The sequence below is a fragment of the Gallus gallus genome, chromosome 5, assembly GCF_016699485.2.
Source record: "Gallus gallus isolate bGalGal1 chromosome 5, bGalGal1.mat.broiler.GRCg7b, whole genome shotgun sequence".
Taxonomy (NCBI): domain Eukaryota; kingdom Metazoa; phylum Chordata; class Aves; order Galliformes; family Phasianidae; genus Gallus; species Gallus gallus.
Window position 1 is genome coordinate 15,539,955 of NC_052536.1, and position 15,356 is coordinate 15,555,310.

General features: G+C 43.2%; 1 protein-coding gene across 8 annotated transcripts in view; it reads right to left on the reverse strand.

The window, feature by feature from the left end:
* The window catches only part of LRRC56 (leucine rich repeat containing 56), a 52,588-nt gene that overhangs the window by 7,588 nt on the left and 29,644 nt on the right, over positions 1-15,356 (reverse strand). For 7 of the 8 annotated variants that reach the window (XM_040701722.2, XM_040701721.2, XM_025150968.3 and 4 more), the window contains 3 exons: positions 5,299-5,395; positions 4,960-5,157; positions 1,432-1,609 (listed from right to left, as the gene is read on the reverse strand). In XM_040701722.2, the coding sequence (XP_040557656.1) occupies positions 1,432-1,609; positions 4,960-5,157; positions 5,299-5,395 (473 nt within the window). The remainder of the gene's footprint in view (positions 1-1,431; positions 1,610-4,959; positions 5,158-5,298; positions 5,396-15,356) is intronic. The other variant, XM_040701724.2, reaches the window with a different exon arrangement.

Consider the following 15,356-nt stretch of genomic DNA (forward strand, 5'->3'; position numbering starts at 1 on the left):
ATAGGATGGATTATACAAAAGCTCGTGGAGGTAGACAGGGCCTTGAACTCCTACCTGCTCAAATGCCTGCTGTCCAGGGAGCAGAGCAAGGCTGTGCCAGCAGCCTGTGCAGCTACCAATTTGTAGGAGAGTGAATTTCATTTCAATGTCTAGACAAATAGCTTGTACTTTAAAGTGCTGAGCATCTAGCAGCTCTACAGTGGAGCAATTGGCACTGTAATAATGTGGTCATTTCATTAAGAGCTGAGCTGAGTGTTAGAGACCTTCAAGTTATCTTGGCTGTAGTTGTTCCTACAGAACCATGAAACACACAGTAGATGCAAAGTACCAGAGTGCGTATTGCAGTAGGAAAGAAGAAAACATGGGGACGCCTAAACCTGACCACATGAACCTACCAGATTATAGCCAAAGGCAAAGATGCATCTCTAGCTACACTAGATAATAACACCAACTCTAGTTTTGTGCTCATTCCACACAGCTCCCCTCAGTCCACACCGTCAACTAGTTTTCCAAACCACAGTTGGTGCTGCCAAACGGGGATCACCGAGGGATCAGATTTTAATGGACTTTTTCACTATCATAGCTACTACTACATCTAATGCTCCGGATCCTCGGGGATTAAGTAAATGATAAACGTATGTATTTATTCCAAAACAAAGTCAATTTTTAATGGAGCACAGTTGGCAGGCAAATCGCAGCGGTGGGGGTCAGGAAGCCAACGACACTGCCTGCGTTAATGGGAAGCAACAGGAGCAGTTATAGGAAATACTTTGTAATATTTAATGGGATGTGGTAAAGTGCATGCAGCACGATATGTAAAAGCACAGACATTTGAACTATAACCAAGGCTACGAGCAAGGGGACAAAAGATTTATTTCCCAACCATTTACTCCATCCTAATGAATGTAATGGACTTAATCATGGAGAAAAAGAAAGTGGAATAGAGGTATTTCAAGACCATGTAAGCTCAGTCGCTAGGAATTTGCTGCCATTAGGAAGTGGTGACCAAACTGCCTTTGCTATTATTACACTGGAGTAGAAAATCCTGCTACTTCCATGCGACGTGGGATCGATTCCTACCATAGAAAGGAAGGGCTGAGAGCAGCTCTGGTTGAAACGGTTTCCAAACTTTGCTTCTTCTAATCACACAGAAAGAGCACTAAGCACAGGCTCCCAGCTACTGCTGAATTTACTTGACGCTCGGTAAGTTGTTTGCATTTCTCTGATCTTGGTGGCCAGCACCGAACAGCTTTCATTTAAATCTACACCATGCTGAATTCCAGCTTCCCCATTTCCCAAGCAAAGAAGACAAAGCCCTTCGTCGCTTCTCTGCAATTAAGCTTTGGCTCTGAAGAGGCCAGCTAGCTCTTTGGCTTTCCTTTTCACACTTCATAACCTGAAAAATGAACCCTGATGGGAAATCTGACGTACCTAACCATGAAATGTCTCTGGGCAAACCACCCTCCTTGATGGATTCCTTGATGATTAGCCAGTCCTCATTCATCTTACTGGAAGGAGGGACAGCAGTCTGGCTTGCTGGTATTCCATCCAAATACTCCAGGTGGGGAATGAGTTTTTTCACTTCAGCTCTGTAATTGTAATCCGGTTCCTGGAGAAATTGAGAAAGTGATCACTTGAACAGTTTGCTTAACAGACTGCGGGCTTCCATCAGCAGCGCAACACTGTTCGATTTGTATGACTGCCATACACTTTGAAATGCCTCTATGAAGTAAAACCCATTTGCCTTATTCAACAGAAATAACATCAGGAGTTACCTTTCACTGTGTTTTCTACTCATATAATTTCTACTGAAATTATTCACGAGCACATTCTGAACGCAAACACGTTCCCCCCTCATCCGTGGCCCCTCTGCTGTTCATCTGCTGATGGCTTTGAAATTTATCTTCATTATACTATGTATATCATACAGAAGTGAAGGCATCCACTCGATGCCCACAGAAAGCCTGGGCATCCGCAGCATTTGTCCAACCTCCCCCCCTTGGTTTTGTGATTCTCTGGTTGCCGCATCAACAGTAAGGTGATAGCAAGACTGAAAACACATTACGAGTGCAGCTACGCTTGGTGATGGATGAAGGCACAGCTATAAACAAGCTGCAGTGAATGAGCTGCATTGATTTTCTGGGGCAGTCTTCGGGGTATTCGCGTGTGATTTTACACATCATTAGAAGAGATGACTTATTTCAAACCACGCTATCTTCTGCAGGAGGTTGCGTGCCAACAGCAGGTGCATGAGAGACTAAAATTGACTGCTTTGGGATTTCATTTCCATGCACTGGAACAACAACACTATCACTCCTGACATACACGGTCCCACTGACAAGCAGTGGGGAAAGCACTGATGCAGCCCCCTTCTGTACGTGTGGGTGGAGCTGACCGTGAATGAAATCATTCATGAACCCATGCCAAGGTCTGGGACCTCTACGCAACCAAACAATCCAGAACAGTTATGACTGTACCCAGAGTACACCGTGAATTGGGCCATTTTGGTGGATTCCAGACATTTCCACATGGAGCTTTCATCTTTGGGAAAGTTTAACAGTATCTCAGGGTTAGCGGGACATTCAGCTTTGCAATGGAAATACTGCAACGGGAAATAGTCTTGGATAACAAATGGCAACAAAAAGTGGTGGTGATCTCATATGCTTCCTTCAGCTTCAATAAGTATAAAACAAGAGTGCATCGCTAGTGGCAGAATACGCATAGGTGGCTTCCCTGAGACACATCAGCCACCTATAAATGGATTGCTTGATGCAGATTAATGTCGTGCTTTCCAGGACATTACAAGCAGCATTAGAAATCCCCACAGAGCTGTCATGAACTGAAACCTTTTGGTGATAGCTGGATTGCTGTACACTCCCTCCGCACAGCACAGCAGCAAGGCTGGCAGAGGGAGCTCGCCAAATAAAGCGTGTAATTGTTGTTGTTAAGGGGCAGACACCACACTCCTCCAACTGAGCCTTTCATCTTAATTTAGAAAATGAGTCAACCAATCACCATGCTACCACGTACCGCATGTGCTCTGAGCAGAGCCTGGGCTGCAGCCAATCTGCAGCCATGTCCTGCTCGAGCAGAGCATCATGTTACGCTCATGGTACATTACTGCAAGAGAGGCTGCAACATTTATCATTGGGCTGTTGCTGTTGGTTTAGATAACAGAGGAAGATGAGCTCATCTGAAAATCAAATTACAGAGAGCGAGCAGGCAGTATGAACAAAGAGCAGTAAATCTAGCTGGGCCATTCCATACGTTGGAAACAAATAAATAGGAGAGCTTTTACAGAGCTACAGCAAAGCCACGCTACAAGAAGATGGAGGAATCAGAACCCATATCTAACTCTTTTCTCTATTTCAGGTGACTTTGTCCATCAGAAGCAGGCAGTGCTTCCTTACTGTCAGAATATTTAGGTTTTCCTCTCATGATTACATCCTCAACAAGAGAGGAATGTTGATGGAGAAATCATTGTGAATATAAACAGCTGCAAGTGTGGTCTCTGAAGTACACTCCTAACAGCTCAAAACAGAAAACGAGCGTGTAATATTGTGTTTTGGATCCCAGAGAGGAAAATCATGGTAACTAAAGCACTACCTTCTGCTGCTGCTTTTACTGAGGGATACGATCAAACCAATAATTTCACCTCAGAAACTCTTGCATCTTAAAAATGTGGAGATGCAAAAATAACTACATTATTGAGTTTCACTGATAACACCTCAGTTTTCAGGACTAAGTCCAGGACAAGTATCAAATCCATCCTTTCATGCAAATTAGTGGTATGGGTACGACCCCTTTGAAACAGACAGGGAAGCTATGGAACATGGCACAGTGGATACACAGCCTCAGCTCCTGCTTTCTTACTCCAGCATTATCGGCTCCTTATGGCACCACTGTGGGATGTAGGATATGCCATCCTTAGTGAATATCATCTATTATGTACCTACATATATGTGGATGACAGTACATAGCATGCCAGCTGCAAGCTGTCCTCTGGTATGTGCAAGACCTTATGTGACCACAATGAAGAACAGCCTTCTTTGACTCATTTCTTAAACTAATTTTCTTCCAGTTACCTTCTGAGCAGATGCCAATATGCTTTTTGTTACCTCGAGAATGCTAATATTTTGAAGTCGGGCAAAGTGAAGGAGAGCAGTACAGCTCTGAGACTGCTCCCATAGAATTAGATCTTCCTTACTTCTCTAGCGGATCACCCTGAAACCCAAGGCAGATCACGTATTGCTTTGCTATCATCTCTGCGACACAAAGAATCTCCTGCACTTACCAAAATACCTTTTCAGAACTGATGTTATCATTTCAGTATGTAAGAGATGAATCACTATTGCTTTGTACCTCCAGATCTTACAAAGGTCTTTCTGGTCACTGCATTTTAACCCCTTCAGGGAAAGGGCAACAAGCAATTCCTATAACAGAGTTTTTAACTAGTTACTTAAGCATCCGCTCCAAGTTTTGTGATTCTGAAGAAACTGCTGTTGGACAGGTGACCCTCCAAAGGAATACAAAAGCCTAAAGAATGCTACCTAACTGAGAAATTTCAGTTGGCACATCCCATAAGAGAAACATTAGTTACTTCCTAACTGGCTGTAAAAAAAAAACCCTAACAAGCTGGAAGGATCCATACAGCTGAGGTCCATGCTCTCCTTGGTCCTTCTTTAAGGCTTCATATCACACAGTTGAGTCCTTAGGTGATTTCTAGTTTAATCCCATTCTCCTAGGTAGGAAGTCCCACAGTGACAGGGAACAGGCCTGACTCCTGACCAGAACAACTCGTATGTCATTTGTGTTTATGTGAGAGACAACGTCCACAAGACGACATGTCCCGTGTCATCACTCAGATTAATACAATTGAAAGACGTATTTCTCATTTGCAACACAAGTTTTGAAAGCGCTACAAAAAATTAACATAACTTATACAAACCACGCTCTCACCTCTGCAGATTCTGCACTTGGCTTTAGACAAATAAGGTTGCCCTCCACTGTCAGGCTGCTCAGTTTACAGCAAAGCCCCAGGTATTGCATCTGGTTGATGTCCTCAATATCGTTTCCTTCCAGATCCAAAACCTCAAGGTGATCCAAAAAGCTCAGCGGGCACAGGTCTGAGATTTTGTTGTAGGCTATGTAGAGTTCCTCAGCAGAAGGAAACAGGAGCATTAACAGGTTCACATTAGCAACACTCAGAATTGGCAAAATACAGACTACAGTGAAAGAGAAAACATCAAGCGAAGACAGATATCAAATTCTTGTTTGGGAGGGCGCATTGATACTTACTTTTAGAGAGCTGCAGGCAGAGATTCCATCTAAATCCAAGAGCCCACAACAAGCCATCCACAGCACATGGAGATGGGACAATGTGGTTCCAAGATCCCTTATGAAAGAAATAATGGAAGCTCTATTTGAATGGACAGAGGAACTCAGGACTTGCTTACTTTTCCCTAGAATTAGGTCACTACTACTTTCTTCAAAACACACATTTTACAAGAAATGTCATTAAGAATGTCACCTTCGAAGATGGAAATGCAATTATAAGGCAAACTTTGCCTCCACAGAGATCTCTGCTCGTGTGCCAACATGCCTCTCCAGTTCTGCTTGAAGACGACTCTTCCAAGAGCTGGGTCATGGTAGTTCTTTCATAAATTGCACTTACGTGCTAAGAACTGAGTGAGGTTTATTTATGCTGGCACCATTTACTCTACGCATATGAACCCAAACTAACATATTTAGACTGACTCACAGTCTCCTTACTCTGTACTTCCATTGAGTTACCTCTTTTGTGTTTTTGCAATTGAAAGGAATAGCACTCTTACCAGATAACATTTTTTTCCAGTTCACAAAAAATTATAACTTGTTCCATCCAATCTGCTCACTCTGTAGCTCCAGCAAGATGTAGAAAATGAATCACCTGTATGAACTCCAAACTTTCTGGTCCTAATCCAGAGGAACACATGCCGACCTGCTTACCTCCATGTATGTGGAAAGTCCACATGGCATCACAATAGTGTCAGTGTAGAAAGAGACATCACAAAATGCAAAAGAAGGGGCAAATCGAACTGGGGAACTGGGGGCACCTTCTGTCTTTGGCAACATTAAGTTGCATGAAGCCATTACTAAATTAAAAAAAAAATAATAAAATGCATTGCCTTATTAAATCCCAAGCCAACCCAAAGCCCAGAATTCTTTCCTATAGCTGTAATATCAGGCTATCTGCATCATAAAGAACAAATTAATTGAACTGGGCAACTAAACACAAGGACGGCTTATCAGAGGAGGCAGGGGCTCAATTGGAGTTCCTACACAGAGGCTCTTGGACATCAGAACTGTGGATTAGTGATCTTTCATAATATATACATTAATGCATTTCCTAGGGAAAAATCGCGGAAGATAAAAGAATGTGGTCACAGGGTCTCTTCTCATCTTGGAGTACACGTAACAGCTTGCTTATTTGCGCCTTATCTCTATGGGCCATGGGGAAAAAGAAGAGAACTTTGTGCGACTTTGATGCAGCTTTGCAGCAAGAGAGACTGCAGCGAATTGCGTGCTTCAGGGCTGCTGCACACCCAGTTGGCCCATGGGGTCAGGAGTGCTTTCACAAGTGGGAAAGAGTTATTATTATCTGTGCTTTTTTTGCTATTGTTCCACTGCCTGAACACTTGGGACAAGCCCCAGTAGGAGAAAGGGGACTGCAGAAGGCAAAACGAAGTATGGTGGCACAGAAAAATATCTCCAGAATCCTGGGGATCCATCAGGCAATTCGCCAAACACAGGGATAGAAAGGAGTTTCCAGGCTGAAACAAACTATTCTGAGGGTTTTCACACCCCTGCCTAAGGGAATATGGTTTGTTTATGGGTATTATTCAGATCTGTCTCACTTCATCCCTTCCCTAACTGCTGCTGGTGCCCCAGAAGGGCTCCCCTCTGCCTGCTGAAGGTGCAAGCAAGCACATTCTGGATACATCAATACAAACCTTTTCAGTTAGGTTCTATGGCCTCTTAAGTATGGGCAGGGCACCTGCTCAAAGCAAAGCAAGTCAGAAAAATCTCTGTCAAATGACATCTCTCTGTCAAAGGCTGCTCCTTGTATGTCACCACGTCTCCAGTCCTTGTAAAAGAGTTTCCAGAGACTATTTGCACTGTGCTTGGTTCATAAACAGAGCAAACAGTTGTCCCAAGCCTTCCTCGAGGAACAGATGCCTTCCGAAGCAATAGTTACAGAAATTTATTATTAGATTTGTAAGCTGTGCGCCCATAATAAGAAAGAAATTAAATTAAATGTAAAAGCAGAACCTACCATCAACCAAAGCTAATACCCCAATAAGCTCAAATAGAGCAGGCACCAGTAATGCAAAGGAAATATATTGCTCGTTTCACGGCCCACTTACAGCGCTGATCTGTTTTTCAATTTTCAGGTTAATTTTGGTGCAGGATTACCCTTTCTGTAAAGGAATGGACACAATTCAACGGGAGTGGTCATCCCCACCATCACACTGCTGAAACAAGTGCTTCTGATGGACACCATTTATTGGCCTAGCAAAAGTGAGGACAATCCTAACGTGATTCCCTTAGATGTGGCATGGTACAATTCATTATTTCAATTGCTCTGTAATTCTTACCTAACGGGGTTTTTACCACAAAAGGAGTTTTTGATAATATGCTTGTTATTATTGGTTTTCTTTCTGTTAACACGCAGGATGGCGAACCAAAGCCATTTGTTCATTCCCAAGTGGCTTTACACAAAACCCTGAGAAGAAACAGCCATCCCTTCTCCTGCTAAAATCTCTTAATACATTTGGAAGAAGCAGCCCTTTCTCCCTACCCAGAGGTCAAATGGTCCCGGAGTTCAATCATATTTTACCCCGTGTGTGAATTGGACAGTTATGGTTTTCAATTCCAGTGCTGGCTTCGGCTGAATCAAGTGCACATGAACGTGACCAGCTCCTGCTCACACTGCCTACAGAGTCATGCACAGCTCTGCATTCACTGTGAATTATGAGCTAATGCATCTTCAGGCATTCTCCTGGCTGCTGGAGGGGTGAACTTTTTGGGTCACAGTCAAATATTGGCCCTGTAGCTCTTCACTCCCGCATCCACAGTGAGCAATCTTCAGCCTGAGACATTATTGCAGCAAAGTGCACCTGCAAATATTTGACTTGGTAACTAACAAAAGGCTCATCTGGAAACTGTGTCAATCTCACTGCAATATCAGAAGAACTCCCTCATTAATTACCGTACAGATGATCTCTCCTGAGACTATGGCTGCTGTAAGGCTGCAGGGTTAAACAGCAGCGTAGCTTGAAGCAAGCAGCTCCCAACAGACATCTGCAGGCACCTGCACTTCTGAAAACACTTCTGAAATATCCTGGCTGGTGGGAGGAGAACTTCAGAGCATGCAAGAGAAGGGAGCGCCTCCTCTGGGCCTAGCCCTGCTGCATCTGGCACATACAGCTTCCAAGGGTCAGGGCAATGTGGGTTTGAAAGCATGCATACAATCATAAGGGTTGGAAAAGACCTCTAAAATCATCTCGTCCAACCATCAGTCCAACCCCACCGTTCCCACTGGCCACATCCCTCAGTGCTGCATCTTCACATGTCTTGAACACCTCCAGGGTGGTCCTCCACTACTCCCCTGGGCAGCCTGTGCCAGTGCCTCACCTTTCCTTCCAAGAAGAAATGTTTCCCAATAGCCAACCCGAACCTCCTCTGGCACAACTTCAGGCCATTACCTCACCGCGTGCATGAAAGGGTGACGTGCAAACAATTAGCAGATAGAGGGAATCAGAGGACGCTACAGAGGAAACATAGCTCCATTAATATACACATCAGCTAATTCAGTTCGGGTAGACAAGTGTCCTATCCCGAGTGACGTGGAAGCTGGTAACTTCGAAGGAAGGGCAAGGAATTAATGGGCAAAGCAGCTATAAATTTTGCAGTGGTTTCTATGGGTCAGGTCTGATGCAGAAAGACAGAGCACAGGGTGAGAAAGCATGCATCATCACTGATTGTGACAAACAGGATTACAGTCTCTGAGCTCACCAAACAAACATCCTCTGGACTAATTACCCCCACAAACAACTGCACATTTGCCTGCAGAGCACATGCTGAACCTAAAAGTGCTAGTAAACCAACACAGACTTCCCTACTTTCATTGCGACGCTGCAAACTTACATATATCCATATATAACCCTTTTCCCCCCGTGAAAATGAATAAACAGAAGGGTTTGAAAGCTCCAGACACTGCTGCAGGGAATGGAACTCATTGAACAGCTTTGTGTTCTGTGAGGGCCTTGGCAACACCCTCCCACTTGTGCACAACCATTCAAGATTTTTCCCATGAAATGCGATGCTCCCATCTTGTCATCACTCCCCAAAGCTGGGGGGAGAGCACAGGGGCAAGGAACAGTTTGGCTCACAACACCTAATAATAGTTTGAGAAATAATAACATGTCCTTCCACTAATCCAGCCTCCTTGTTCTTCAGGGATTGACTCGTTTGAGCCAAAATTCTGCTGGATGGAGACCAGACCTACAGAGCCAAATCCCGTTCTTGGTTTCACTACAATAAATACATCTTGGGTAGCTCCACTGAGCTCAGGCTACCCAGTAAACACAACAACACAGCCCTAACAGAGCCCAGTCCTGCACATCCATCAGCTTCAAGATCATCGTTCCTTTTGGAAATTGCTTTAGAATCATCCACCTATAAATAAAACACTAAATCCACTGAACTTGCAAACAACACTTGAAAACACACACACATCTGAAATAAATCTGCAGTAGCAATATATCTGAAATCGGGCTTGAGGCTGGTATTTATTTTTAAAGGTCACTCAAAGTGAACATGCTGGTGATAGGAGGGAATCCAAATTTAAGAGCGACTGAGCTAATGTCTTACAAAGTAAAGACAGAAAACCACTGATCTACAGAGATCAAGCTGAACTTATCAAGCCATACAGTGATGACAACGATCCAGTCCATATATCAGTACACAATGATTCCATTGTACTGATAATTCTGACATCAGAAGCAAAAACTTTTAAGGCCTGAATGTTATTTAAATCAGTAACACATGTTCCAATAGGAAGCTTACAAATAGTTTCATTGTACTCTCAAATAGCTGTAAAGCATTCAGAATTGTAAAACTGATTGTATGCACGTGTTGCCCTTGATCAAATCCATGACACACCCCAACCCTGCAAGCAACGTTCAGGCAATGTCCTCATGTCCCTTGCAGCGTCCTTTTGCTATCGAATGCAAAGAGCTGGCTGCAGAGAAATGCCTCACAGTACTGCAGCCTTGCTCGGTTTTGTACCTACTCTTCAAAATTCAAGTAGCAAGATGCTGCAGCTGTTGGCTTGGATGTCCTCTGTCTCGCACCTCACAGCCACTGTACTCAGGTGGCAGTAGAATGCCTCTGCTGTCCCAATTTTGGGGGCAACCTTCAAAGTGAATAAGAAGGTGTTTTCCACATGGGCTGCAGTGCTGATGCCACTGGCAGCATTTCACTGTTTTATTTCAAATCTGCTTGCTTATTTATTAAAAAAATACTAATTCAAAGTCTCAGGCCAGAGTGGTGGCTGGAGACAGGAGATGACAACAGAGGGCAACCCAGCTGCTGAATCACATCACCAGGCCATTGCTGTCATGCTGCTTGGGACACTTCATACATTATTGCCTCTTCTCACTGGCTCATTGAACTCACCATAGCTACTTGAAAGCCCTTCGTTCTCCATGTCAGATCGTATCTCATTTTAAGCAAAAGTGCTTGTAGAGACCAAGAGGACAGAGGTCTTCATAAATGAAATGGAGAACTGATCTGCACTGTAGCTACTCGTTGTCCCGCACAAGCTAACCCAGACATTTAATTCTGTTAATAGCATTGCAAAGTGACCTGCAGCTTTAGTTTCAAATGCTCTGAGTTTTGGCTGCTGTCACAAAAGGCAGAGGAGAATTATGGACTTGATCAAAATTGATATACTTGCAGCCATGAACAGTGATTCTCTAAACACACAGTTATATACCATACTTGGGAAGGATAATGATTTTTCTTAATTTTCTTTTGATCTTTAAAATTGCTTGTCAGCTTAGCTACCTGATAGCATTTTATGAGACAGAGTAACGGTAACAGTGACCTATCAGTTGTTTTAACTCAGCTCCCACAGCATGAAAGTAGTAGGGGTTGCCTGTGTGATGCTGCAGGCCAACACTTGCCCTTGACCTTTTCTACTCACCATGAAGCTGTGCCACAGCGATGCTGCAGAAGCCAGCACAGTGCTGCATCTTACACTCTCCATGAGAGCAAAGGAATTTTCAGACAGAGCAGAGTTCAGACAATAAAACTGTCACACCCACGTATCAATTGTCCCTCAGTAGAGCCCCAGAGCTACTGCCATTTCCTCACTGTTGAAAGTTTACATATAAGACATAAAGGATAATGAAACCGTGGTTAAAGAATGAGTTATTTACAATGTAGGAGCAAATCCCACAGCACTTTGAATTTCCTGCATGAATACCTCCTAAGTCTCCCATATGTTGCGTGCCTGCTTTGCAGGATGTTCCAGGTCTGAGCTTTGGCAGAACGTGACAGATATATTGAAACTTTGACTGAGTGCAGATCTCATCTTTCAAAGTCAACGCCTGAAACTCCTAATGCTGCAGATTAAGCAGAGGGAATGTTTCATAAAAGCTCCAAATGAGCTGACAAGATTTTGCAGTGTTAAAAAATCTTAAAACAAAACACACAGCCCTTCACAAGACTTCTGTTACTCAAAGCGGTGGTAGGTTTCATTACCAAACCTTTATCTCTGGGTTCTCCATATGAAGAACACATAAGGCAGCTTAAGGCGAAGAGTGAAGAATGGGCACAGGTGATACTCGCTGACTGAATCCCAAATCTCACTTCCTAAAACATCAAGGCATTTTGGTATTTCTTTTTGCAGGTATTGATCCATCCCAGAGAGACCTGATGCGGTCTGTAACAGTCTCAGGGCAGAGGGAAAAACTTCACCAAAGAGCAGATCAGAAATAAATCTACAGAAAAAGAAGTGTGCAAGTGGGAAAATAGCAACACGTCCTCAGTGTACAGTAATGCGAACGCAGAAAATGAGAACAACTAAATCAAATCCCATATGGAGAACGTTTTATAGAAATTAGATTATTAAAACTGGTTGTGCAATGAAATCCTATTTACTCCTTCACTGCATACACATATTGCTCGCAGTTATCAACCAATTAATACAATCAAAGAGCTTCTTTCCCTTCCCCCATCCTTCCCTTTTCCGAATCAGCACTTACCTTGCACTCCAAGGCAACAACATAATTTCCAAAGACTTTTCCAAATTTCCAAAACATAAGCTCCAAGAAACATAATTTCCCACTGAACATAATGATTTTCCAAAAAAAGCAACAAAACAAATACACAATAAACCAAGAGGCAGACAAGCAACTCTAAGAGGGCAGAAGCAAAGCAACCTGCAAACACAGCACACGATGCTACCATTACTTTCCTGCCTATTTCTACAAGGTTAGCCCCTCCCGATGGCTGCTTGGACCACAGCAGTTGAGGAAATGGAGGAAGGTGGATAACTTCAACAGCAACGGCCTAATGACTGCTGCTTCCCAACCCAGCTCTTTGGGTTTCCTCAGATGATGATTATAACTGTCCTGTCTTACCACTGACTAAAGTGCATACTTTCATAAGCAATCTCCAGTTCTGACATCCAAAACACAGCAGCTGCAAACACGAGTAGCTGGGTATATAAAGCATTTGTTTGCTGCCAGGTATCTGCTAGTTACCACTAACACTGCTATTTATCATATTATAGTAGTATCCAGAGCATGTAACTGAGATCACGACCCCATCCAGAAAGCCTTGCACATAACTTGTAAAAAGACCGTGTCTGCCCTGGGTAATACATAAAGCAAACAACTGAGATTGATGAGGTGGCAAATCTCTGCAGCTAGCCCACTCCTACAAGAAGTAGAAGAGACCACAGCTGATCCCAAAACAGAGTTGGTATTTTTCAAGTCTTGGTCCAGTGGCTCAGCCACAAAGCCACTGAATTCCTGTAATCTGTGGGTAAATTTTGCCATCTCCAGGTGGTTCAAAGAGTGAGGATGCCCCTGTAATCCCACAGATCGGAGTCAGGTGAGCACAAGATCCCCCCCCCAAGACTTCTCAACCACCAAAAGCAGCTGGCACACCTTATCTAGCTACTACTTGTAAACAAGCAGTACTTGTAAGACTAAAACAGAGGCTAATATGGAATTTCAGAGGTGCCCTTTGGAAATGGTATGGATTTTGTTGATGAAGGAAAGGGAAATAGTATATGAAGAGTGAGAGCCACAGATGTGGCTTTTAAAAATATGGATACATGCACTTGTATCTGCTTGCTGAACTCAAAAGAGGAAGGGCTGAATTCTTCCCTCGGGAGCAAACTGTACCCTCAAGTGGCAGAGGATGAAGGCAGGATGCCTCTGTCCTCAGACTTTCTCAAGGGAAAAGCTGAACATTTACTGTCTCCTCTCCAGTCTCCCATTCTCCTGGAACGTACAGCCCTGGCAGTACATCCCCCATATTTTTTCCAAATATTTGAGAAGTGATGTGTCTATTCAGATGGTGGGCACAGAAGAGGTGTGACAATTCATTAAACAATGCACTTACCTTATCTTGCAGGTGGTTGCTGACAGACTTGTTGCAAGTGTTTTCTATTGTTTACTTAATTTGCTATTTCACTAGCCACATTCACACTGCAAAAAGGGTTGTGTTATACTTATTATCCCACCAGAGAGAACAATACATGAGAGAAGTACGTGGGGAAAGAGCCCTCCGCACATCACTGGGCTGCAGGGGAGCTTCAACTGGGCAAGACAACATAGAATGTAGGGTGCTGGAGATGACAATCAGGTTTTCCTAAGGCCTAAAGCAGACTGGCTAATGGTTCTTTACTGAAAATAACCCAGTCAACTAAAAATAGCTGCATTTCTATCCCCAAATCATTTCTTTTTTTTGTAATCAATAATATGAATGTCCTTAAAACCATCACCGCTAAATAAAACTTGAGGTCACAGCAATTTTGCCAAGGTTTATGATATTCCCAGGGATGTGCAGGAATTAATACAGAGATTAAGTTTCAACTCAGATGCTTTCTTTTCTAGCTCCTGGAAAGCACCCAAAGTCCTCAAAGAATAACTTAAGATAGACTTCACAGCAACCTTATTTACTGAAAGGCTTTCAGGCTGCCGACACACAAGAAGCAATAGAAGTGCTTTCTAAAGAAACCAACTTGCATTGGAAAATAAATGCTCTCTCCATGCAGAAAAAACAAGCGTAAAAGCAAACAGTGTTGCTCTGGGCACTGAAATATGGACACAAAGAGACTGAGACAGACCAAGTGACAGCAGCAGTTCTCTGTGTGTGTCAAGACAGTGTAATGCAACAGGACCCTGATCTCTGATTAAGGGCTGTAAGCACTACCATAATACAAAGAGATCACCTGTTGACAACACCTGTGTCTTTAATACAAGTATCTGACATGCGTTTAGAAAATAGTTTGGAATTTTATCTACAGTAAAAGATCTGCTGCACAAAACATGTATTTGTATATCAGACGTAGAAATTCTCTAATTGCAAAAAAAATACAAAATAGAAATGGCTGAAAGATGAAAAAGCAAACGGAAGAGAGCAATAGTGAGGAAAGGAAAAAGGAAAAAAAGAAATTACTTAAAAGGAATGGTGCCCCTCTACACCTTCTGTTTGAAAGGATGCTGCCCAGCAAACAGTAGGTTCCCAGACACGCCATCAGCAGCATTTCCAATTCTGGGGTCATTTGTGTTATGGCTCAGTCCTACCCAGGATGGTGCCACTTGGTCCAGACCTAAGAAAGCTCTTGGACTAATGTTCAGTTTCCAGCTGGTAAGCAGTTCCACTGAAGTCAAACCTCTCGTGATTTTAAAAGGTGAGCATTTGCCTTACCTCTTTGTTGGATGAGCATCAGGGAATAATATTGCTAATTACAAGTTTCTAAATATCTCCATTCAGGTTGCAAAGGTATTTTTAAACACTTGTTTAAAGCCCTTGCCCCTAAGTAAGAAAAATTTAAGAAAGCAGAGCCAAACTAAAGTAATTAAATCATCAGCAAAACCCTCGCTCAAGCTGCTTCCCCCCCCCCCCCACATTTTCAGTCATCTTTTCACTGTCAAGAGGGCCTGAAGAGCCTTTCAGAAGATGAATACCCAGCCTCTGATGCAGCCAGTCTTGGCCCCAGGAGCTGGTGTTAAAAAAATAGAAGTAATAATAATTACCTATCCTAAGGCTCAAAATAAAAGCATGAGTAG